The following is a 26,301-nucleotide window of genomic DNA, read 5'->3' on the forward strand; positions in this document are numbered from 1 at the left end:
CTATGGCTTTATCTCCAGACATTGCTCAAGGATTCAGAGAGTATACTTCTGCCAAAGCTCTATGGGAAGCTCTCATTGAAGTATATGAGGGAAATGAAGACATGCGGGAAAGTCGCCAAGATATGCTGAGACAACGCTTCAATATGTTTAATTATGTTCCTGGAGAGACTCTCGAAGCTCAACTGCAGAGATTTACAACTCTCAACACTGAGATGACTGTGGCAGGGATTTTCTATACAAAGTCAGAAATTAATAAGAAGCTACTAAATGCACTCCCAAAATCTTGGGACATGAATGTAGCAGTAATCAAGAAGACTAAGGATCTTAATCGCCTTTCCCTAGCTGAAGTGATGGCTGTCATCAAAGCGTGTGATATTGATGACAAGCAGCGAGAGATCAATCATGTGAACTCCTACTCAGCTGCCAATCTTGGCATTTCAGCTAATAATGCTCTCTCTTCTTTCTCCTATACTTCTGCAGGTTCATCTTCCTCTGCTCCGGTCATTTCTTACCCACAAGGCCAGCCTATTACATCTACCCAAAATGTTTCATCCTCTAATGTGGCTTCTTCACCAAAGGGAAAGGAGGGTGATGAAAACCTTGTCTTTGCAGCAGGGCTTGTGAATTGCTACAATGCTCTTATAGCTGGGGAACTTCCTCCTCAATTGTCATTTGCAGATCTTGATCAAATCCATCCAGAGGACGTTGAGGAAATGGACATCACATGGCAAATTGTCATGGCTGTATTTAGGGCAAAACAGTTTGCCAAAAAGACAGGGAAGAATAATTGGGGAATGAGTGCTGACAAGAAGGTTGGATTCAACAAAGGAAAGCTTCGATGTTTCAATTGCCACGAGCCAGGGCATTTTGCTCGTGATTGCCCACACCCTGATAGGAGGGTTAATAATGACAGAACAATGGTTGCAGTTGGGAATAATCGAAGCAGTGGTCAAGCAAACAATGAAAAGGCTATGGTTGCACAATCATTTGACTGGGATGATCAAATACAAGCTCTAAATTTGTCTGGACCAGAAAATGCTTACCTAGCACAAGTGAGGGATGACACTCAAGCAAGGACTGCAGTAGCTGAAGACAACATGATGAAACTACAATTTGGCTTGATGGTATCCTCCTCCCATGAACCTAATTCATCCAAGGTAAGTCTTCCATCATGCTCTAAGGCTTGTATAGATTATGTGAAAACTTTACAGGATAAAATTGAGACATTAGGTGATGAAGTAGAAAATCTTAGGATTCTTCGTGAACTCAATGACAAATTAATAAGAGACGTAGAAGACCTTAGATATGAAGGGTACCGACTTCGAAAAGGACAAAAACCACTTAAAGCTCAACTAGAATAAAAAATTAAAGACTTTAGGAGACTCCAGGAAGACTACAGCAACAAATGTGAAAATTACAATTATGTAGTCAAACAAAATGCTGAGCTTGTAGCTGAAGTTGAATCCTTGAAAGGAAACTTTGAGACCGCCAAACTTGATGTCAGAAAATATGATTTCTCAAGTGAGGTGGTTGCAAATATGATAGACCAAAGTATGCAGTTTAAAAGAAATCAATCAAAAGGTCTAGGGTATAAACTTGTACCTCCTCCTTTCAATCATTCATACGTGTGCAAGCCCTTGTCCAAAGAAGAGATTGCCAATGAATCATTTATGATTTATGGCAAGCCCTCCGGTTTTGTTTCGGGAGGATTTATTAATGTTGAAAGTACTAACATTTCTACTTCTCCTGCAGATCAATCCTTGAATCAGTCAAAGCACAAAGTTGAAGGATGTGTTTCTGAAAATAAAATCGAGTCCAAATCTGAAGCTTTTATTTTAAATAAAGACAATTCTTTGTTAAATGTTTTAAGTGACAATTTTTCTTGTGGTGTTTTTAATTATTCTGATACAGTAGCTGCTACCTCTGATACAGTTTTGAATGTTTCTAATATGTCTGATAAATCTTTGAACAGTTTGGTTGACAATTTAAATGTCTGTGATAAAAAAGTTGAGATACCACTAGTCTCACAACCCTCAATAAATATAGCACCCTCACTTGCCTCAGAACTTGATAATATTGCATGTTTTTGTGAGACAAGCAAGGGTGTTTGTGGGGAAAACAAATCTGACAAATGCAGCACAAGTTCTATCAATAACAATCAGATTTGTTTTAATTGTGGCACTAAGGGTCATATTGCTAGAAATTGTCTTAATCGAATGTTTGTGAGTTATAATCTTCCAAGAGGAGAGAACGAATTCAGAGGAAGATCCTTAAATAGAAATTCCTCTAGAAGTCGCTCTCGAAATGATTATTGGGTAGATAAAAGAAATAGAAAAAGGGATATTTTTCACAGTCATAAAAGGTTTTTTAATCACCTTGTCCTGAACAGTCTGCCAAAAAGGAGCATAGCCATGCAAAGGTCAAGCTCATCCCAAAGCAATAATGGATCTTCAACCAATTCTGGTAGAAGTAACACATGCTTTAAGCAGATCGTCAGACATAAAATGACAAAGTTGACTGAATTTTTCAAAAAACCTAATTATATATGGAAACCCAAATCTACTCCCAATACATCATCTGTATCCTCAGAGAAGTTCATGTGCAATAAATTTGAAAAGGCATCGGGATCACCCAGGAAGATCATGACCTGGGTGCCCAAATCTAATTAAACCCGCCCATTTTGCAGGGGCATTTGCGGGGAAATGTCGTCAGACCATGGTTCGTCGATAGCGGCTATTCCCGGCACATGACAGGAGACATCACCCAATTGAACGACATTCAATCATTTAATGGGGGATACGTCTCTTTTGCGGGTGGAGATGGAGGAAAAATTACACAAAAGGGCACGGTATCAAACGGAGTTTTGAGTTTTGAAAATGTGAATTTCGCTCCAGAGCTAAAACACAGCCTGCTAAGTGTTTCGCAGATCTGTGACAAGGTCTATTCTACGCATTTCACTGACAAGGAATGCATGATCTTAAAGCCAGGATTTGTCATCCCTGAAGAATGGATTCTCGTAAAGTCAAAAAGGGATGGAAATGCTTATATTATCGATATGAATAGCAATCTCCCAAAGCAAGTTACTTGTTTGTTCTCAAAGATCACTGAGCAAACTGCAATGTTATGGCACCGAAGATTAGGTCACGCCAACGCCAAAAATCTCAATCGTCTTGCAAAGAATGAGATGGTCCGTGGATTACCTGTCAAAGACTTTATCACGTTTGAGAAATGTGTGTCCTGTGCTCAAGGAAAGCATCATCGAAAGCCACATTTACCGAAGCAAGTTAACTCAATAAGTCAGGTTCTACAACTTCTTCACATGGACCTATTTGGTCCAGTGAATGTGCTAAGCATCAATAGGAGATCCTACTGTCTAGTTGTGATTGATGACTTTTCTCGTTTTACGTGGGTTTTCTTTCTATCCAACAAAGCTGGCGTCCCTGAATTGATCAAGAGGTTCATCATACTTGTTGAGAATCAGACCAATCATAGGGTGAAGGCTCTTTGCACTGATAATGGAACGGAATTCAAGAATTCTGTTCTCAATCACTTCTGTTCTGAGAAGGGGATCCTACATCAATTTAGTTCCGCTCACACACCTCAACAAAATAGTGTTGCTGAGAGGCGAAACAGAACACTTAAGGATGCTGCAAGGACGATGTTGTGTGACTCCAAGCTTCCTGTTTTCTTTTGGGCAGAGGCAATAAACACTGCCTGTTATGTTCAGAATCGAGTACTCATCAACAAAGCTCAAATGAAAACTCCATATGAAATTTACTATGGTCACAAACCGTCAGTTAGTCATTTTCGAGTATTTGGCTGTCCTTGCACCCTTCTTCACCTAGATGCCAATCCGAAGTTTAATGCCAAAGCTGATGACTGCTATTTTGTTGGGTATGCTGGACGTACCGCTTATAGAGTCTACAACAAGAAAACCAAACAGATTGTGGAATCCTATGACGTGCGTTGGTTGGAAGAGAATGAGACAGACGCAAGAGTGGGTCCGGACTGGTTATTTGATTACACGTCACTTTTCAAATCCTTAAACGTGTATTCAAATGATGTCTCAAAAACTGATTCGCATTTGAAGAGTATCTCTGAAGATGAAGTCGAAGAAGTTGTATACAAACTTGTATCTAAACCTTCCAATTCACTGACAGGAAAGTCTAAAGCTTCAACCGAATGGAGGTCCTCCGACTCCCTCAAGGGAGAATCTTCTGCTCAATTTGAGGGGGAGTCTTCTGCTTCATCTGAGGGGGAGTCGTCTGCTGAAATTGAAGGGGGGTCTTCTGCAACATCTTTCGATAAGTCTTCTACTTCTTCTCAAGGGAGGCCGTTATTGGAACATGACAGTCCTCAATCAGACCACATTGATTCTTCGGATGCTGAATCAAGACCTCCCACAGCATTAGAGAAAGAGTTCATTCCAAATGATGCTTCCGCTGTCCCTTCAACCCTGATGGAATTACTCTTTCCTGACCTTATTTCAGATGAGTATGTTGCAGAACCATCTAGTTCTACTCAACAAGCAAATGAAGGAGGTCTTAACATTCACACTCTACCTGTCTCCATCAATGACATCAGCCAAGAAATACCCTCTAGGATTCAACGAGATCATCCGCTCGAGAACGTCATCGGCCAGCTAGATAGTGGTGTTAAAACTAGAAGTCAAAGTGGAGACGTGAATACATGTCTGTATTCTTGTTTTATCTCTCAAATTGAGCCCAAGAATGTAGAAATGGCTCTAAATGAACCTAGCTGGGTGGATGCGATGCATGAAGAATTGCATCAATTTGAAAAACTAGGTGTTTGGAAGTTAGTTGAGTTACCAAAGGGCAAAAAGTCTCTTGACACACGGTGGGTTTATCGTAACAAGCAGGACGATTCAGGGGTCATTGTGCGAAACAAGGCCAGACTGGTAGTTCGCGGGTTTCGACAAGTCGAGGGTCTTGACTACACTGAGGTTTATGCTCCTGTAGCTCGCTTGGAGGCCATTCGTATCTTCTTGGCGTATGCTTCGTATATGAACTTCACTGTTTTTCAAATGGATGTCAAGACCGCCTTCTTGTATGGCAAGGTGAAGGAAGAAATCTACGTTGATCAACCTCCAGGGTTTGTCGACCCGAAGTTTCCTAATCATGTCTACAAGTTGGATAAAGCGTTGTATGGGATGCATCAAGCTCCTAGAGCATGGTATGCAACTCTAACAAAGCATTTGCTCGAACATGGCTATACACGTGGTACTATCGATCAAACATTGTTTATAAAGCATGTCGACAAAGACCAGATACTTGTTCAAATCTACGTCGACGACATAATCTTTGGATCAACTAGCCAACAACTTTGCAAGGAGTTCGAAAGTGTAATGAAGAAAATATTTGAAATGAGTTCTTTGGGAGAAATGACCATGTTTTTGGGGCTTCAGGTTAAACAAAATTCATCCGGCATCCTTCTTCATCAGGCCAAGTACGTGGATGATATTCTTGAGAAGTTCGCACTTCATGATGCTAAATCTGCCTCAACACCGATGGCTGAACGACCCCTCTTGACTCCAGATCCAGAAGGCGAACCCGTAGATCAAACTCTTTATCGATCAATGATCGGATCCCTAATGTATCTTACTGCAAGTCGACCAGACATTATGTTCGCAGTTTGTCAATGCGCACACTATCAGGCTAATCCTAAACTCTCTCATCTTATTGCTGTTAAAAGAATTTTTCGATATATCAAAGGAAGCCCTAAATTGGGTCTTTGGTATCCGAAAAATTCTGAATTTAATCTTTATGCCTTTACTGACAGTAATTATGGAGGTTGTGAGCTTGACAGGAAATCAACTTCAGGAGGATGTCAATACCTAGGTGATAGACTAGTTTCATGGCAATGCAAGAAGCAGCACACTGTCTCGACTTCGACAGCAGAGGCGGAATATGTGGCAGCATCAGCTTGTTGTTCTCAAGTTATTTGGATCCAACATCAGCTGTTGGACTACGGTTTGAATTACTCAGAAACCCTTATCTATTGTGATAATGAGGCCGCCATACAAATTGCTAAGAACCCAGTCCAACACTCTAAAACCAAGCACATCGATATTAAAATTCACTTTATCAGAGACTGTTATGAACGATCTTTAATTCGAATCGAACAAGTCCACACTGATAACAATGTGGCTGACTTGTTCACAAAACCTTTTAACAAAGCTCGTTTTGATGTGCTTGTGGGATTTCTGAAAATGATACGTTTTGAGGATTAATTTTTTCCTTTCTTTTCCTTTTTCTTTGTTTGTTTTTATTTTTTATTTTTTAATTTTATTTTTTATTTTTTTCTTGGTCTTCTTAGTCTATTTTCAAATTTTATTAAGTTTGTCTTCAATTTTTGTTAGGTATGTTTAAATTTGCGCACTTTTCTTTCATTTCAAATTCTCAACCATGCACAAATTTAGGGGGAGAAAGAAAATCTAAAAACAACAAAAATTACAAAAATCCAAAAATAGTGTCATTTCAGTAAAGAATCCAAAATAGGGTTATTTCAAATCAGACATTTAAAAATTTCTTTTGTTAGCAGCCTTCGTTGTAAGTACTGTGATGGGAAATGATATTAATAAGTGATAAAGGACGACCTGAATCGGCGTAACGTACCTAAGTTGAATCGTCTACGCTCTGTGCTCGATGTGCTGGTAGGCGCGAAAGATTTTAAAAAGGGGACTTGACTAGGAAAGTTGAACCTAATGAATTTAAGGACTCGACAAATTTTGACCTAGTTAGATCCGTTTAATCTGACATCACGACGCTCGGATAGGTTGAGCAGGGAGATAAACACGAGAATCTACTCGTCACATTAATTGAACCCGTACTTGGAACCGTGGCTTAACTTTTCCTCGATGTGCGGATTCTGTCCTTAATTCCGGTTGGATGGGGCGACTGGTAAATTCCGATAAATTAGGTCTGTAGAAAATCGTTTTCTTTCTTTCTTTCTGTTAGTCATATGTTGTCTCCTTTATCCGACCTGGTACACAACATATGCAACTCCATTTCTCTGTAGGAAATATATATGTGCTTGAAATATATGTGTGAAATGTATGTGTGAAAAACTTCTCATCTGTTAGCCACATGCTGTCTCCTTTGCGCGACTTCTAATCCGACCTGGTACACAACATATGCAACCTTCTTCTTCTCAACCCCTCTGAAGTAGGTAGAAATAGAATTCTGTATCTCTTCTCTCTCTGAATGGTTGTCTGCTCACCCGGTGTAAGGAGTACTCTGGAAGTTCTTGATGGCTGGGGCATATCAGGAAGCGGGAAACACGTTCCAGTACACCTAAAAAATTGAACTCATACAGATTGTCTGTAGATCTCGCTGCTCAATTTAGGTGGACAACAATATCCCTGGTTGTAGTCAATTAAATGGTCATAAGGTAATTTCACGTAAGATTTAGGAGTTATAATAATTACCAGAAATTTACAATTAGGTATATGCCCGAATCATGTCATTGGTAAAAGGTCCAAAATGTCACAAATCCTTCGCGTTTAAATGGACCACAATACTGGCAATCGGTCAGACGAAGATGTGAAAATAAGGGTACCGACAAGTAGAATAAGGCCGTCCAATAACTTTGATCCAAGCATCACAAAAGAAGTGGTAGTTAAAGTGTTTCTTAATTTATTTGACGTTGATTTTTTATTTTTTAATTTTACTTTTATTTTTATTTAATTTTTTCAACTTAAAATTTTATATTAATTTTATTCTACTTTTATTTTTCTAGCATTTAAAAATTATGGTGTGTTAGTTTTTATTTTAAAAGTTTTTTTTTAAAATTAAATTAATCCTCAAAATGTTTTATTTTTATTAATTGGCGAAAAATTAGAAAGACTGGGTAGCTATCAGGCAGGAGGGTAAAAAAGGTGGAAAGGTAAAAAGATAAAAAGGGGGAGTTCACGGCCGGAATCTCCCCACTCAACAGTTTCCGGCCGCAAACCACTCCCAAAAGCTCTCAAGGTGTCAAAAAAAATTTCTTCGATTTTCAGAAAAACGAGTATATCATCGTGAAGGTAACATCGTGTAGATCTCGAATATATATTTTGTTTCACGGAATCACATCGCATTGTGTTTAAAATTAAATAAACTCAAGTCGAGGAGTTTACGGCCGTAAGCTTAGGCTGTAAACTCTGAAACTTGATGATTTGGATTCGAAACTATTTTATTATGATGCTATTTCTCGTTATGTTCACGACTATGTGCTTTTCGTTCGTCATTTCAAAGAGAAAGACCAATTTTTAGCCTTTTTTTTTCGGTGTAGACATTCATAGGCCGTAAACTCCCAGTTTACGGCCCGTGAATTCGAGTGTAATTATTCTGGATTGTTTGAAATATCTCTATGATAATTGTGCATCGTGTTTTCGAAGTAATTTCTAGGCCGTAAACTAGAGTTTACGGCCCAAGAACACTTGTCGATTCAAGCTATTATTTTGACTGGGTAAAGATTGCATGTTTTCCTCGCTTAAACCGTGAACCAAAATTTTTTTAAGGGTTCCTTAGGCCGTAAACTAGAGTTTACGGCCCAAGAACCAAAATTGTCAAAAGGTTTAATTTTTTTTCAGTAAACATACATCATTAATAAATAATTTTTATTTTGATCAAAATTTTATTGTCGTATTTTTTTTTGTCAAAATAAGTTTCATTATTGGTGTCGGTTTCTTACAACTGTGTTTGAGTGCAGAAAAATGGCAAATCTCAAGTTTGCAGACATGCACAATCTGGCGATAGTTCTTGCTGATCCACCTGTCGTTCATTCCGATATGCTTTCAATGATTCACAGGTTGCGTGAATGCTGTGTTGCATCAGCATTGACAGTCAATCCGGTGATCTATCAGAACATCGTCCGTGAGTTTTGGGAGACGGCAAGGACGCATATAGATGATGATGGAAATTTCACAGTCGCGGCGAAGGTGCAAGGACGAGATATTGTAATCGATGAAAGTTTTGTTCGAAACGCATTGCTGATTGATGATCAACCTAACTATCCGACGGTAATTGGCATAGAAGATGTTCAGAGAATACTACAACGGATGAGTTATGAAGGAACCTACCCGCCAACGTTGAAAAAGCTGCTTCATCCGTATTGGAGATTTCTGGCTCATGTGTTCGTAAGTTGCATATCCGGTAGAAGGAGTGGGGCTGATGAAATTTCTCAACGCACAACTGGTGCATTGGTATCTTTGGCCTCTGGAATTCATTTCAATTTCTCAAAGTTCATCCTAGAGGAATTTGTCATAAACATCCGGGCTTCTACAAGGGATACCTTTCTCCAATATCCCCGCTTCATTCAATTGTTTGTCGAGATGCAGTTTCCTGAGGTTAGAAAGGCGGGAGACACCTTGGATATGAAATCTTTGGGTCCACACACTATGGGACTCATTAAGCAAAACCGAAGAGGAAAAGTTGTCTTTCGAGGGCGTTATCGATTGAAAAAATTCGGAAAGTTTACAGAATTGGATGAGACGCCAGTGTCATACGAATCATCAGAACCGACTTCTTCTGAGAAAACGTCTACTGAGGGTTCGACTCCAATAAACTTTGTGATAGACGTGACTGAAGATGATGAAGATTCACCAACTCAGAGAGATCAAAGTACTTCTAGTCATGAACATGAGTCGAATGAAAGACAGGATGAAAGGGAAATAGGTACCGGTGATGATGGACATGACTCATTTGAAGATCTTGATCTTACGGGGTTTGATAATGATGATATTGCGGCTTCTTTAGCACATTTCTGACCTTCAAGAACATTTCTAACCTTCAAGAACATTTCAATCTGCTGACTTCAAGCTACTTCGAATTGAAAAAGAAACTGGAGGATGATTTTGGTGAGAAGTATAAAACAAGTGTAGAAGAACAAAGAATAAATTTACATGTGCAAGCGTATCCAGTAGATGTGCCAGCTGGTCAATCTTCTGGTTCTGCTGAATGTATTGGAGCTGTTCCTCCTATGGCTTCTCATATTCAGGAGATCATTCGGAAAAATCAAGAAGATGATACCGAAAGGGGGCAGTTATTATTCAAGCGAAATGTTACTCAGAGCAATTATAAAGGGGAATCCTTGATCACTGTCACTGATCTTGAAATTGTTCGGTTCAGAGATACTTTTGGAGATCGATCGGGTGTAGCTGCTTGGGGATTTCATGATCCTCTTCGACTTTGGATTATTATTCGCAAGAGCGGTAATTCAGAGTTGTATAAGGATATTCGTGCTTTTAGTTCATTGACAAGGGTTGATCTTGCGGAGTTATCACAAGCTCCTTTTATCAATCTATTAAACAATCCTCAGGTTTCGCAGTTCAAATTCTTTCTAGATGAGCAAGTAAAGAAGGGATTTCCTATAATGCCAACTGCTGAGTCAGTCATTCTGGAACATCCAGATGTGTTTGAAGCTTCTTCTGATAAACCTCTACAGTTGGTTATGTGGCCACCCACGACTCAAGTTAAACAATTTCCCATTGTTCAAGGTTATAAAGATGGATCGCTCGGTTCTATGGAGTGCTGGGTTTATGATGAAAGTACTTGTGGTGCAGTCATTAAGCTCAAGAATGGGTGCATACGGTTGTATGATCGAAGAGACCTTCTGCAGTTCAGGAAATGGGATATTCATTATCTGAGCAATTTTCAAATCAAAGTGGTTGAAGATATCTATGAGCAAGGAGCCAAGGCGTATACCAGGATGGTTGCTGAGATTTTGAGCAAGAAGATGTGGAATGGCGCTATGGGCCAAATGGATGTCATGCTGGTAAAGAAAGGAATGGGGCCGAGCTAGTCCAAACCAAGGGGGAGATTGAAAGACCATGTACAATGGTTTGGTCTAGGCATAGTCGTAGATAGCAGTAGATATGTAATTGTTCGTGATTTGTGTTGTGTTTACGGTCAGAATGGGTTTACGGCCGTAAACTCTTTACGGCCGTAAACACCTTACGGTCTCTAGTCAGGTCTTTAAATAGCGAGTTGTGTCAGTCATTATGAGTTGTTGATGCTCTCGTATACTTCCAAGTTGTATCAGACGTTTTATAGTATTAAAGCGTATGCAAGCTTGGTCTTTTGCTCTATATTTGTTTATTAATTCGTGTTTGCATCTGTTATTATCTTTGATCATTGGTAGATCTATTTTTCGGGACTTTACACAATCTAAAGCAATAAGTTCACATTAGCAGTGGAGATTGTTTAATTGTTTGCAGGATGAAAGTATTGATGCTAATTTGAAGACTAAATATTGATTTAATGCTTAAGGAGATTGTTTATGAGCAACTTTGGGTGTAACTTTGAGGCCGGAAAAACTAAAAAAGGCTATATGAATGAGTAGTTAGAAAGTAATTGGATTTTGTATGCATCAAAGGGCTATTGTCACATATACACTTTAATTAATTTAAATTCTAATAATATATATTTGTAAATTGTAAATCCAACATATATCATATGTATCTTGTTATAAATGTAGCACCCCGTGGAATATGGCTATAATAAAGTCATGTTATGTATCATTGCTTTTGGTTTTTTCTATGTATGAGATAATTACAAAATAAAGAAATGATCATAATAAACCTATCTTGGAGGCCCATGCTTTCACCGTATGTTTCATGCTTAAGTTGAACTCAATCTTTTTCTTTATATATAAATGTATAATAACGATATCAATTGACACAATGAAAAATATTTAGAAATTTCTAAAAAATAATAATAACTAATAATAATAAATATAACGAGCATTAAAGAATAAAAATAGATTTGTAAATATCTTATATATTTTGCATGCTTTTAAAGAATTAAACTTATTATTTTTTAATCTTTTAACTAAACTTTTCAACTTTAGAGTTAATTACTTAAATGGTCACTTGATATTCTCCTATTACAAAACGACTGCAGAAATATGTTTTCTAGGAAACTTATTATTTAGATAAATAAAATAATTTTTCGTAAGATATTTTAAAAGTGGACGTTCATAAAGTAATTTTGTAATTTTCCAACAAAAAATCAATATTCTTCAATAAATATTCAAAATGTGGTTCTTCACAAAAAGATTATCTTTGTATATTTTATAGCAAAATAGCACAAACTATATTTCAGGAAGAAATTGATCACTGACAGTGATCAATAAATTAAAAAAACACGTCAAATGGCGTGTGACCCACTGATATCAAGACTAGAGGTTGATGGTTTAAATTTCGCTCGAAACAAAATATGTAGATTTATATGTAGGGTAATAATGTGTGAGTTAGTAGATCTAAAGAGTAATTCAGGTTCGATATGGTTTCAACCGCATGGGGATACTAGCCACCCAAAAAGATCCTTTAAATGGTCATAGTGCATTGTCACTCTCACTTTCTCCTATCACATCACATTCGACGAACGAAAACTCTAGCCCTCACCACCACATCCCACTCTCATTTGCGGAAAAAAATCAATCGTTTCTAGAAACTAATTTCTAAATGAAATTATTCGTCCGTCGTTTAGTGCGGGTAAACGGCTAGTATGTATATATATATATATATATATATATATATATATATATATATATATATATATATATATATAATGTTTGTAAAATCGTTAATAGGATTTAAATATTTAATTATTTCCGGTTTTTAGCTTATTTTAGGTAAATATCATATTTTGAAAGTTTACAAAGGATATATATATATATATATATATATATATATATATATATATATATATATATATATATATCCTTCGTAAACTTTCAAAATATGATATTTACCTAAAATTTTGTTTTAATAAGCTAAAAATTGGAAATAATTAAATATTTAAATCCTATTAATGATTTTACAAACATTTAAAAGCATGGGTTATACAAAAAAACTTTTCTATGGATGAAAAGCTTTTAAATTAAAATGAAAATAACTTCAACAAGACAATAAAAGATGAGAAATTTCATTGAGGCATTTTGACTAACACTTACAGTGCAATAATTTATATCAACCTTAAAGATTGGTTTCTAAAAGTGGAATACACCTGGTTCATTTTTTTTTTGTTTCTTCAAGTGACCGACAATCAAAGAACCAATCAAAGGCAGGGAGAAACTTTTTCTTAACAACCAGGAAAAAAAAGATGTAAGAAGAAAATATTAAGTTTTTTTTGCTTGATGGAGAAGACAAAGTCGAAGGAGAAGCTGCGAATTTGATGGGAGTGTGATTAATTTTGAGAAAGAAAAAGGGTGTGACTTTGTGTAGAAGGCGTACCTGATGAGAAGGAAGAGGCGCTTAAAGATGAGTGGTAGGGCAAGGGCACAATTGAAAGAAGTTTATCCCTTTCTTAGTCAGCTAATTCACGATTTCTTATCGAGTCAGATGTTGCTTTTCGAGTCAGAAACTCAAAATTGGTTTACCAAACACCTTTAGCTGACTGAGTCAACCAAAAATATCTAGCCCAACTCGGTCAGACGCATATCAAACACAACCTAAGTTTGAAAAAGCGACTTGATTCTATGTTAAATTGTGAAACGTAATAAACATATAGAAATCTAGGGACTATCAACAACATTTAACAAGGGTCGTAAGGAAGTGTTGTATAGATAAATGGAATTGAAACATATAATGGAAAAATAAAGGAAAAGAAATAAGTTTGAGAAAGAGACTTGATTCTACTGTTTGGTATAACAAAAAAATTCAACTGATAAATTTACATGAGAATCAATTTTCTTGATTATAGTAAACAATTGAGTGATGATGATTTTTTTCACCATACTTATCTTTTTTAAACAACATTGTTTTTTTACAAAGATATCATTATGATTTACATGCTAATTTTATATTATGTAATTTTAAGTTTCTATATTTTTTTATTTTAACAATCATTTTTATAACTATAAAAATTCATTATCTTACATTATATAAAAAAACATATTGCATTTTGAATTTCTAAATTTTATTTTTTATAGTTTACTTTCATAAAGCATCATCATCATGTGTCATTACTGGAATGTATTCAAACTAATTTTGCAGTTAAAAGGTGTTAGGGTTCGATATTAGAACTCAAATGAAGTGGTTTTTATTGGAACACTCCAATGGTTCATATTACAAAGTTGATTTTTAGGAAAAAATTACACATAAAAACACATAAACATTCATCTAGATGATTGATTTTATTAAAGAAAGGGAAAAGTGAAGAAGGATACCGGTGACCAATTAAATGTAAATGAACATGTACTATTTGAATTGGAAATGACACCTCATCATCATGAAGACAAATAAACATCTTTCAGATCGAATAATGAAATAGAGAGAGATTGATTTACCCAATTACTTTGGTGTTACCGCTTATCTACTTTAAAACTAATGTCATGGAGTTCTTACTATTGGGGCTCAAAGAAGAAATCTCTTTAACCCCTCTCAATAAAATGAGAATCCAGTACCTTAATCGAAGAAGAATGAAGCCAAAATTAGTGGAAGAAGGAAGCTAGTTAATCAATCAAAGAAAGAGATGCAAATAGCCTAAGAGGCGTGCATATGAAACCAAAAGAGTGAAATGTTTTTCCATTTCTCCATTGTTGTTATTGTTTTTTTTTTAAATTCTCCGCCTAAGACAACTTTTCATTTCCCGCCATTTCTCTATAATTAATAGAGAATTAAAAATATGGAAAATAATCTGTTTTGTTTCCTAACTCTTCATTCCATGCATTAATCAAATAAGAGACATTTTATTTCCCTATTCCAAACATGTCATAAGGGTTTGAGCCTATGAGGCTAGATGCAACTTTTATTTGTAGTTCACTTAGTTAGAAGACTTCTTCTATGAGTAAGTTCATAATAACATGATTTAGGAGATTTATTGATGTCAAGACCTAGTTGAGGATGATATATGCTACTAGATGGATGATGTTAAATATTTCGTCAACCATATTTTCCCACCTTAAGACGCTCCCGCCTTAAGACGGAGATGCCAATCCATATTTTCCCACCCACTTAAGCTATCCATCGACAAAGCATTGATCATCAATGTTATGGAAGGGATTATGGGTAACAAGGAGAGGCTGAAATTACGTACTTCGAGTGAAGCCAAACCATTGAAGCTAGGAAAAAACTTGGTCAACATGTTATTAAAGCCTATAAATACCTTAGGTTATTATCACAAATAGATCTAAGGTTTTTTAGGCCGAGCAACGAGTTTTAGAGTAAGGAAACATTGAAGAACACAACTTGGAGTACCAATATGATATTTTAGCCTTTTAATTTGTAAAAACATTTGTCAGTTACATCTTTGGATTCATGTTTTTAGCTATGAACGTCTAAAAAGCCTTATTTTTCGGTTTCTAGCTCGACTTTTGACTATGTGTGATTGGTTTTCGTTGGATTGACGCGTTACATTTATTCTTAATATAGCGATTTTTTAGTTTTAATAACGTACTTAGATTTACATTTTTTTCCATGAATGACCGCATGAATTAGATTGATTTATAGTAAAGTTAGTTGATTTATAAACCCGTAATTGTTTTACGAATTAAAACAAGTAACAAAAATTGAGTTTGTTCTTCGTTACGATTTAATGTCATTGTAAACATAAAATTAGTATGATTTCTTATGAGAATTATTGAATATTATTGGAAATATTTGTATTGAATCTAATGCAACTTTTCAATCTTATTCTAAGAACTTATTGTGATTAATGTTAGTAAAGTTTGGTTAAAGAGTTTATTTTGACTAAATACTTTGAAAATAGAACTGATATTAGAGCTTATTTACATTACTAGTACCAACATAGGTTTAAAAAATATATAAATATCAATTCAAAATCAATTTCATATAGTTGAAATGAACACAAAACCATAATTGTTTCAAAATTTGATATTCTTCAAAATCTAATCTTCATTTATTTTATTGCATCATAATTTTAGTTTCTTTTTAGTTAGTTAGAAATCTTTGTTATATATTAATTGTTATGTATTTTTGTGTGAAGATTAAACCTTATATTTTGTATTGTTCAAAGAGGTTTATAACAATAGTTATATGCTCATAAGGTTCATTCATTGCTTAGCAATAGTATACCTTTGTATAACTAGCAATATATTTGTACTCCTCAGCTATTTGTTGTTTTGAGGACCTAACATACCGCATTATCAATCATGTATCTCCTCTGATACTTTATGTTTTTTTTCATAAAATCCGAGCTTCCGGTAGAAACCCTATATTTCATCGACATTACACTCTCTCACCACCAACTCAAACCCTTCACTCTTTCCCGCCAAATGGAATCATCATCGTCATCGGTTCTTGAAGATAGTGGTAGAAGGAAGGCATTAGGAGACTAAAAGGGGAAGGTGCCACTCGAAGTTAGTTAAAACTATATTTATTTAATATAATGTTTAGTTATACTTAGATTCATAGGATGAAACAACTTTCACAATAACTGCACATACTAAGAAACATATAAATTTGAGTCGAAATGTACCTTAAAATATAAATACTGTTGCATTCAATTTTTGCACCAAAGCAATAAAAGCCTTGCAGTATCCAAAAGCTTTCTATTTTGTATTTATTATATTGACTAAATGGTCGAACTCGTTGATTTAAACATTGTATTTTCTGTTCTAAAATAATAATAATAATAATAATAATAATAATAATAATAAAACACGATCTTGTGTTTAAAGAAAAAAACACAATTGTATTATTTTGAAACAAATAAACATAAACATCAGTTTAATAAAAAAAATTAGAGAACTAATCTTGTGTTTAAAGATTAATCATTTAATAATATATTGTAATGATTAAGATGTCACTCATAATAAAATCCTATCGATTAAAAAGTTTGACATCCCTGCTCCCCAAAATGCTACGCTTTCCCTTTTTAAATTGGATAGAAATATCTCAACATTTTTTTAATCAAAGTTAGTTTTAACTATATATCTTTGTAACCTATGGATTTAATTTGTTAGCTAGATAATAAAATGATTAAATTTTTTAACTTTCTTTGACCGTTAAAAATGATGAAATTTAAAAGAAGAGATGGATAATCAATAAAAAAAAACCCTGGTTTAAAAAGATAACTACTACAAAATTACCAAACTAGTCATTATTTATTTTTGGGGTCCCCTATTTTTGGTAAACGATAAGTACATACACATTCGATTGGAAGGACAAAAGAGTAATTTAACAGTTTTAAGTGTTCTTCGTTTACTCGCAGACTGTGCTTACGGACATGAAATCAGATTTAAATGCAGTTCAACACTCAACAGTCCACACCTCTTCTCGCTCAAATCATTCTGAAAATTTTTCACTTTCTTCTCCAATCACAATTTTCTCTCTCTGCAATATAGATACATATATCTATAGATTGTGTACGTGTGTTTCTGTTTACACTTTTTAGTTTTTAGAGAGAGAAAACATCACACACACGCACAAAGCGCAGACGTCTCCAGTCTCAACTCTATTTCTCTTTCTAAACTAAAAAAAAACATTCTCTCCGATCATGGCAGAGATGTTTTCGTTGATGCTTTTGCAGATTAACATGGGTTTTTGATTTTTTTTTCTTTTCTTCTTCAGTGGAAACATCTTTTGAAGTTTGACTTCTTCAGGGTATCGTTCTCTCTCTCTCTCTCTCTCTCTCTCTCACACACACACACAGACACAGAACCAAGGGTATGTGTGTAAAGCTGTAAGCCCATTTTACTTTTCTAAATTTATTTCTGGTTTGAAACATTTATTGTGGATGTGATTATTCTAAAATGGGTTTCATGAACTTGTTACTTTTTGGAGTTTATAGAGCAGAGGTTGGGGGTTCAGTTAGAATATAGTATTTTATCGTCAAATGTTACTTTATTTTGTCGGTGTGATTGATTGATTGTTTTGCATGTTGTGATCGATGTTCAAATTTGCTAATTTGGGGCTTGTTGGCTTGGATTACAAAATCAGTAACGATTGTAATGATTATCAGCAATTATTTCTTTTCATTCGGAACCCATAAGAACAGTTCCTCTTTACCTTTTGTAATTTCCTCCATGGAATCCCCCTTTCCATAGCAAAAGCTGCTAAATGCAATGATTATGCACGTATCTGAGGGTTTATATGTTTTTGATGATTATACACTTTTCTTGTAGGTCTGTAAATGATAAAATCAATGGATTTCTCAAAAGCGGTAGGAAGCAGAGCAACTGGAATGTTATCTGGATCGGATACTTATCACGCTTCCAATGATGCTACTTTTTTCTCAAGTTCATTACCAGTTCTACCTCATGACAAGTGTGTGAAAGGAAATGGTTTGCTTGAAGATATGGAAGATCATGGAATTGGAAGCTTGTTACCTGATGAAGATGAGCTTTTATCTGGCATGATGGATGGTCTTGATCTAAATCTAAATCCATTTCCTAACCATGAGTCGGATGAGATTGATCTTTTCGGAAGCGGAGGAGGAATGGAATTGGAAATGGATCCGGAATCGGAATCAGATAATCTGAATTTCAACATGTCAAAGGTAAGTCATGGTGATGGGATTATTAGTAGCAATGGCATGAGTCAATACATGAATGGAGTTGGAAGTGGAACAGTTGCTGGAGAACATCCATATGGAGAGCATCCTTCAAGAACTTTATTTGTGCGTAATATCAACAGTAACGTTGAGGATTTAGAGCTACAAATGCTGTTTGAGGTATAGTTAATATTTACCAAAAACAAATAAATTTACCTAGCAAGTTAAAAGTCTAACATGTTATTTATATGTAATTTGTAGCAATATGGTGATATTAGAACACTGTACACTGCATGTAAACACAGGGGGTTTGTGATGATATCTTATTATGATATTCGTGCTGCAAGGACTGCTATGCGTGCGTTACAGAATAAGCCTCTAAGAAGAAGGAAACTGGACATTCATTACTCGATTCCAAAGGTTTGATTTAGAATTATATTTATACCCCTTGTTTTTGTTAATTTAATTTGATTAATAAATATGGATGATGATCTGATTAGGATAACCCATCGGATAAAGATGTAAACCAAGGAACATTGGTTGTTTTTAATTTGGACCCGTCTGTTTCATGTGAAGATCTTCTTCAAATCTTTGGGGCATATGGTGAGGTGAAAGAGGTAATGGTTTTCCTTTTTTAAGACTTTTAAGTGTAGTGTTTGATATGATGCAAAGAGGTAATGTAATCTCACCCATTCCGTTACCTTATTTATTCCATTACCTCTTCATTTATGATTCCATTCCATTCCAGATACGGGAGACACCGCATAAAAGGCACCATAAATTCATAGAATATTATGATGTTAGAGCAGCAGAAGCTGCACTCAGATCTCTAAACAGGAGTGACATAGCCGGGAAACGCATAAAGCTTGAACCTAGTCGCCCTGGTGGCGCCCGCCGAAAGTAATTAATTTCCCTTCCATTTCCAATTTTACCCTTGTTTCTAAAAAATTAAAAACATTTAATGATTCTTCTTCTTTCTTATATTAATGAACACAATCAGCTTGATGTTGCAACTAAATCAAGAACTTGAGCAAGATGACACGCGGAGTTTCAGGCTCCAGGTAGGCACCTCGATTGCCAGCTCACCGCCAGGTGTGTGGCCACAATTTGGCAGTCCAATAGAACGACACGGTCACAGTCCTGTACAAAATCTTAGCCACAGTTTACCTGGATTGGCTTCAATCTTGCATCCACAAGTACAACCAACAAGAATAGCATTACCACCAATTGGTAAAGACCATTATGGAAGAAGTAATTATACTCAGTTTGATCAAATGTTTTCGAATGGGAATTCATCATCAAACAATGGATCTGTTTTTCAACAGTCTCGTTCGCTGCAAGGGACAGGGACAGGGACGATATCGTCATTTGGTGCTTCGAGCTCGACCACTTCAGGAATCGAAACTTTATCTGGTGCACAGTTTCTGTGGGGAAGTCCTACCCCAACCACCAGTCAACCACCACCCATGGTTCAAACTCAACCTTTTGCTAAAGGGTTGACCACTCATGGGTTTAGCCTCCCAGGGCAAAATGGTCATTTCCACCATGTCGGATCGGCTCCATCCAGGATGATTCCATTTGGTGGTGGTCGACATCATCATGATTTCATGAGTCATTCAGCTTTTGGTGGCCAAATGGATCGCGGTTTCTTGAATTCTCATGGATCTGTGAACAACATTATGGAAAACAGTTCATCGCCTAGTTTCAGCAACATGTCAATGTCATCTCCCAGGGTATTCCTTGGAAATGGGCTGAATTACTCTGGAATAGGATCTATGAATAATGATAATAATGTAGAAAGCATGGCCATGGCCATGAACATGAACATGAACGGAGGAGGGCGGAATCGAAATGGAAACCAGCTGCAGATGCAGATGGACAACAAGAAACAGTTTCAGCTTGATCTTGATAAGATCAAGAGTGGAGAAGATACTCGAACGACTTTAATGATAAAAAATATCCCTAATAAGTATACTTCAAAGATGTTGCTAGCTTCCATTGATGAAATTCATAGTGGTACTTACGATTTTCTCTACCTGCCAATCGATTTCAAGGTATAAATTTTCTACCATTTTTTTAAAAAAAAATTAAATTTAAATTTAATGTTGCTGGCTGTTTTTGTTTGATGCGCAGAACAAATGTAATGTTGGGTATGCGTTTATCAACATGCTTTCACCGATGCATATAATCCCGTTCTACCAGGTCTTTTCTTTTTCTTTTCTTTTCTGAAGACCATTTAGTTGAGTTGCGTAAATATTAAAGATTAATTGTTGGTTGTGTTAAGGCGTTCGATGGGAAAAAGTGGGAGAAGTTCAATAGTGAAAAAGTAGCATCATTGGCATATGCTCGAATCCAAGGGAAGGCAGCACTTGTCACCCATTTTCAGAATTCCAGTTTGATGAATGAAGATAAGCGATGCAGGCCTATTCTTTTCCATTCTGAGGACGTTGATGTTGATCAGGTAACAGTAACACATAACAATGAATACCTTTTTCCTTAAATGTTTTTGAGTATAATATGATTATTAGGGTTTTTGTGTGTGTTATATGCCAATTACAGGATCCACTGGACCCGACACCATTTTGAAGCAAGTAGTGCAAAAACGTATGTTGAATCGTACATATATGTTTATTATAATATACAACAAGTACACCAAAAGCAAAACCAAAAAACTAGGTGTGGATTGTGTGTGTTGCTATTTTGTGAAGAAAAGAATGAAAGAAAATGAATGTTTTGGTAGTAGATATTATAAAGAGGTGAATGGCCTAGAAAATGTATAGGTGGAGATAATCTCCTGTTTTTCACCTCTACACTTCATTTTGGGTTTCTTTTGTTAACAAATTTGAAGTCATATTTTGGGGGGGCAATTGTATAGTGGAAAAGGAAAACTTTATAACTTTCTATCTCTTGTGTTTGATATTAATGACAGAAAATCAGTGTGTTGTGTTGTTTGTGATGATTGATACTCCCTCCAGCTTCGTATCTCTTGCTTTTTTAATTCCTTACCATCATCTATCAAACAACATTTACAATCATACACAACTTGTTTATGATTACATTACATTAGTATAATCAAAATAAGAACAAACAAGATGGAACCACATTGTCATTTGGATAATACATATCGCTAAATGCTTGGCAACAACTACGTAGTACATGCATCTATATCTACAAACAAAGAAAAATCTTATTCTGAGTTTCTAAACTATTTAATTAACTGTACAGTGCAAAAAACAATCTATATTAAAACACTAACTACACTACACTAGTGATGTATTATTGTAAGATAATTTGGAGGTGTAATTGAGAAATTAATAAGGCACATTGTTACCAAATCTGTTAGCAATAATTGGACGCACATCTTCAACGTGAAGCAGAGACTCAAGGAATGGTAGTAACGAAATTAGGGCACAATCTGATGGATCATCAAACCAACTCTTGATTGGAATCCCATTATTCACTTGCAATCTAAAAACCTGAAACTCAAACAAACAAACAAACCTTTTATTAGACAAAATTTTCATCCCTTATCAATCTGATTATAATAAGCATTCTATTTGTACCTGTGGAGAATTGTCAATTATGACAATTTTGGCAAGATCAACACCTAAAACCGTTAAATCCTTTGTATAACTTCCATCTGTAAAGATACATGAATCTCTATAAGCTCTACGAGAGATCATCTTCCCATCTGGATCCAGTATATCAACAAGCTGTTTTGCATAAATGCTTTGACTGGCTGTGAATATCACAATATCAAACATTTCCGACACTTTTTCCAAAAATGCCCTTAGGTAAGGTCTCTCTTTCACATACACAGTATGCTCCTTCAAACTAGAAACTACTTGAAAACTGAAGTCTGCATCCTTACACTGTTCCAGTGAAGAGTGGACAAGTGTTTCTGTTTGTACATCAATTAATTCAAACAAATTAAAACATTTCACATGAAAATTATCAATAAAAAAAAATCATTTTTTTTACCATCTAAATCAAGAACTAGGGTGACAGATTTCGTTTCCCTTGATGATTCCTGGGGAATTTCTGTAAAATCAAGAAAATTCCTGATGAACATTTGTGGATTCAAGCACTCTAATGGATCCCATTCTGGAAAAGAATTCATATCATATTCATATTCCTTTAATTGATGGATTGCCACAAATATGCTTGATTCTTCTGAAGCAATGACAGGTTTTGGATGTGTGTTACTACTATCGTCTTCATGTTGACTGTTTGACTCGATGCTATCTTCAAGAAAAGGAAGAAGCATATACTCATCAAAACAAAATCTGCTCAAGTCATCACGTTCATAGTCAAGTAAGCATGTAGCCTCAGAAATGGTGGTATATGCAGAATTTCTTTCATTGCGTGAGCTAGACACAATCATATCAGAAATGAGAAAATCTGACACGTTGATATTTGGTTCAATGTCAATGTCAATGGACTCCAGTATAGGTGAAAAGATTGTTTCTATGGTTGATGTGTGATCCTGCAATTGAAAATACCATAAATGTAAGCAATCCTGATTCTAGGGTTATGAACAGAAAATGGTTAAAAAGACTTGAAAAAATATCATGGTTTGAATGTTTTACCATGCTATAAACTACGCCAGCATTACTTGAAGGTGATATATGCTTCTGAAATTGAAGAATTTCTTCATCTACTATTTCACAACAGTTGGTTTCATCACTTCTTATTTCCTGATTGTTAGATGTAAAAGTATCAAGTTCTGCTTCTTCATTCTGAAAATTCCGGGCATGAGAGAAAGAGTTCTTGGATATCTTGCTTGATTTTTGACAGACATGAAGACCACGATTTTCTTTTAGAGAGTCTCCTGATGATTTCGTCTTCATCTTTAGTGATGGCATTTGATTTGTATCTTTGATGTATATCACGATCTTGACTCAAAAAAATCAATCACTAAATGTCTGCAAAAGAACGTTTTTAGATAGGAATAAAGCAGGAATAAGAATAGTTGAATCTCAAATCAACAATCAATCATACTATCAGCTCAAAGCAACTCAACCAGCTAAGAAACAAAAGAAAATGGCGGAAAATCTGAATTAAGAGAAAAGGCATATATTTCGATATGTAGATCTAATTTTTTTTTTCAGATATCTGTATCATGTATGTGAGTCGTTCCTTACTTCGTAATCATGATCCAGTGCCTTAAAACATAACATTCAATCACAATTAACAAAATCCGAATTCTAATTTCAACAAAACATCATTCCAAATCAAAGTCAACACACGGAATTCACTAGATACACACAACTGATTAGAAAGAAGATGATCATAGATAAAATATGATTTTTGAAGAAAATAGCAATTCACAAAAGTAAGCAAAACCTAGAAGAATTCTACACTTTAATCGAGACCACGCTGGTTTATGAGGCTGAATCAACAGCAATGAACTCCAAATTCATATATGCATATACATATATGCCTTGATTTAGATACATAACAAGAATTACTTACAGAATTTTAATACTGCTCGAGTGATTTGAACTAATGAAGATGAAGATCATACACGTTATCAATTTCAACAGTAAAATCAATCCTCGGTTATCTTACCTGTGTAGCAAAATCAAATCCATGTCCTCTCTCTCCCCCACTGTTTGACGCGCTTCTCTCTCTCTCTCTCTCTCTCTCTCTCTCTCTCTCTCTCTCCATATATAAGAAGCGGGTTTAAAAATTCATTTAAGCCCCACTAGTTTTGGAAGAATGCAATATAGTCCTTACGAAATCAGTATTGTTATAAAACAAGAGAAATACAAAACCAAAGTGCATTTCCAATGCCACGTGTAATAAAAAATAATTCATCTTTATGTAATGAATGAAGTAGTATTTTTCTTAACTATCAGTTTGGAAACTATGTATATTTTATAGGTTGTACAAAATAATAATGTAGCATTAACCTAGCTAATGTGAAAATTATAAATAGTTGTGATAGATAATTAGATTATTTGGCCAATACCTTATATAACTGTTCAACCAAACTTGTTTTAAGTAGGCAAGTGTAACTTATGAAGACTATTTCGACCTAACTGCTCATTGTTCATTTTGGATTCAGTGTTTTTTATTTTATTTTTATTATGTTTAATATCTTTGATTTGAGAAAGTAAAACAAAGTTGGTGTTAAAGCATCAATATATTTATCAATGTTGTAACTTTATAAAACAAAACAAATCAAACAATATTAGCAATATTACAAAATTGTGAGTGTAGGTGATTTTTTTATAGTTGAGCGAGAGTAGAGGGGATGGTTTGGAAAAATATAAGCAAAGCGAAGGTCCAGCACAAGGCAGGCTGATTGGGAATGTTTATCGTAGATATGGTGATCGACAATAGATTATGATTTAAGTAACGGTTGAGATTGGAATTCTCTTTTTCTTGTTTCAACCAATATAATGTTTACACGTGGCCATGAGAAAATCAGCACCTTCACCATCGTTTCCTCTCTCTCACACACACCACACAAAGTGAAAAACAAACTAACAGCAACAAAATAGAAAACATATTTTACTTTTATTATTATCTACTGTAATAATGAATGAAGGGTTTTTTTTTTTTTTTTTTTTTTTTTTTTTTTAATTCTTATTTAATTTGTTAAATGTTATTTTTTTGTTATTTTGAATTAATTTTTATTCTATATGTTATTTTATGGTTTTTTATTTTATTAATTCCATATAATATTTAAATACAATAATAAATGCATATTAATTTTCTTAATGAAATTTTCTTTTAACTTCAAAATTAATAAATTAAAGCTTCATTAATTTTATTTATTTATTTATCTATTGTTTAAATTTAGAAAAAAAACACTTTAATTTTTATAATTCAATATATTTTTCATTTTTCTTATAAATTCAAACTTTTAAATATATATATATATATATATATATATATATATATATATATATATATATATATATATATACCTATAATAAAATAATCATTCTTCTTTGCATTCTTTTCCACATTCGTTTTCAGCCAAAAGTGATTTTACTAATCTACCCTCCATTCATTTAATGTGTATAGATCATTCCTTAATCAAATACTTTTTAAACAACAGTTTTTAAAAATAATGGAAAGTATATATGGTCGGATGTAATTAACAAGAGCATTCTTTCCATATATACAATCTTTTAACTAGTTACCCTTATCATCTCTTTAAAAAAAACTAGTTACCCTTATCATACTTAAATTGTTCTATCAATCAATGAGAATTCGTACAAAAAATTATACAATTCGTATAAACATATTTAATATCATACCATTCATATTCATATTAAATTCAAACAGCAAAACTTTCAGGCGGCATAACATCTCCAATATCACAATTGATATCATATGCAAATACCTTTTCAGCCTATTCCCGTCTATTCCTTCTTAAATTCGTTCATTAACATTAGGAGTTTAAATTTAGATTAGAAACAATGGTAATATCCAACAAATCAACAAAAAATTATTGTAATTATTTGAATTTGAGCAATATTAGGCAATAAATCAGCATATGCAATCTTATCATAAAGTTTGAAACGACAACCCAATTCCTTCCTTTGTTATATACCTCACTTATTCCCTAATTTTAACATTCTTCTCCATTCACTTTCTTGCATCTGTAAGGTGTAAGGTAGCAGCCGTTCACTTTCTGCCATCGGCTTGAAGATTCATTTTTTTTTTGTAACATTTGAAGATTTATGTCGTCAGGTAATTTCTAAACACCCATCTAAGAACGAAATCAGTAAAAAGAAAGGCTTAGTTCATTCCATTCCATTGGGATAATGAAACAAGTTCATTTTCTTTCCATTGTGCTAGTGAACCTTCCCATTCCTTTCCGAAT

At 34.7% G+C, this 26,301-nt stretch overlaps 2 protein-coding genes across 4 annotated transcripts; one reads left to right on the forward strand and one right to left on the reverse strand.

The window, feature by feature from the left end:
• The first annotated feature begins 17,195 nt into the window (after positions 1 to 17,195).
• Positions 17,196 to 21,417, forward strand: LOC111914696 (protein MEI2-like 2). Of its 2 annotated transcripts, none has more exons than XM_023910398.3 (9): positions 17,196 to 17,569; positions 18,091 to 18,638; positions 18,720 to 18,878; positions 18,959 to 19,075; positions 19,207 to 19,358; positions 19,459 to 20,512; positions 20,592 to 20,660; positions 20,743 to 20,919; positions 21,018 to 21,417. In XM_023910398.3, exons 2-9 carry the CDS (start codon positions 18,099 to 18,101, stop codon positions 21,042 to 21,044), a joined length of 2,295 nt encoding a protein of 764 aa, XP_023766166.1. In that variant the 5' UTR covers positions 17,196 to 17,569; positions 18,091 to 18,098; the 3' UTR covers positions 21,045 to 21,417. The 2 variants fall into 2 exon arrangements, with proteins under 2 accessions (XP_023766166.1, XP_023766167.1); XM_023910399.3 differs by lacking the exon at positions 17,196 to 17,569 and adding an exon at positions 17,704 to 17,979.
• Positions 21,418 to 21,493: 76 nt separating this feature from the next.
• LOC111914697 (uncharacterized) lies at positions 21,494 to 24,125 on the reverse strand. Of its 2 annotated transcripts, none has more exons than XM_023910403.2 (5): positions 24,030 to 24,125; positions 23,048 to 23,383; positions 22,440 to 22,944; positions 22,022 to 22,359; positions 21,494 to 21,934 (listed from the first exon to the last, which is right to left on the reverse strand). In XM_023910403.2, exons 2-5 carry the CDS (start codon positions 23,321 to 23,323, stop codon positions 21,770 to 21,772), a joined length of 1,284 nt encoding a protein of 427 aa, XP_023766171.1. In that variant the 5' UTR covers positions 23,324 to 23,383; positions 24,030 to 24,125; the 3' UTR covers positions 21,494 to 21,769. The 2 variants fall into 2 exon arrangements, with proteins under 2 accessions (XP_023766171.1, XP_023766172.1); XM_023910404.2 differs by having other exon boundaries at positions 23,934 to 24,072.
• Positions 24,126 to 26,301: the final 2,176 nt, after the last annotated feature.

The sequence above is a fragment of the Lactuca sativa genome, chromosome 4 (assembly GCF_002870075.4).
Source record: "Lactuca sativa cultivar Salinas chromosome 4, Lsat_Salinas_v11, whole genome shotgun sequence".
Lineage (NCBI taxonomy): Eukaryota > Viridiplantae > Streptophyta > Magnoliopsida > Asterales > Asteraceae > Lactuca > Lactuca sativa.

Bases quoted from the DNA above. Each gene is read 5' to 3' on its own strand.
- LOC111914697 (XM_023910403.2), bottom strand. From the start codon at position 23,323: ATGCCATCACTAAAGATGAAGACGAAATCATCAGGAGACTCTCTAAAA. The intron at 22,360-22,439 runs GTAAAAAAAATG...ATGTACAAACAG, and splicing joins CCTAGTTCTTGATTTAGATG to AAACACTTGTCCACTCTTCA. The intron at 21,935-22,021 runs GTACAAATAGAA...TTTGAGTTTCAG, and splicing joins TAATTGACAATTCTCCACAG to GTTTTTAGATTGCAAGTGAA.
- LOC111914696 (XM_023910398.3), top strand. From the start codon at position 18,099: ATGATAAAATCAATGGATTTCTCAAAAGCGGTAGGAAGCAGAGCAACT. The intron at 18,639-18,719 runs GTATAGTTAATA...TGTAATTTGTAG, and splicing joins AGCTACAAATGCTGTTTGAG to CAATATGGTGATATTAGAAC. The intron at 20,920-21,017 runs GTAACAGTAACA...TGCCAATTACAG, and splicing joins AGGACGTTGATGTTGATCAG to GATCCACTGGACCCGACACC.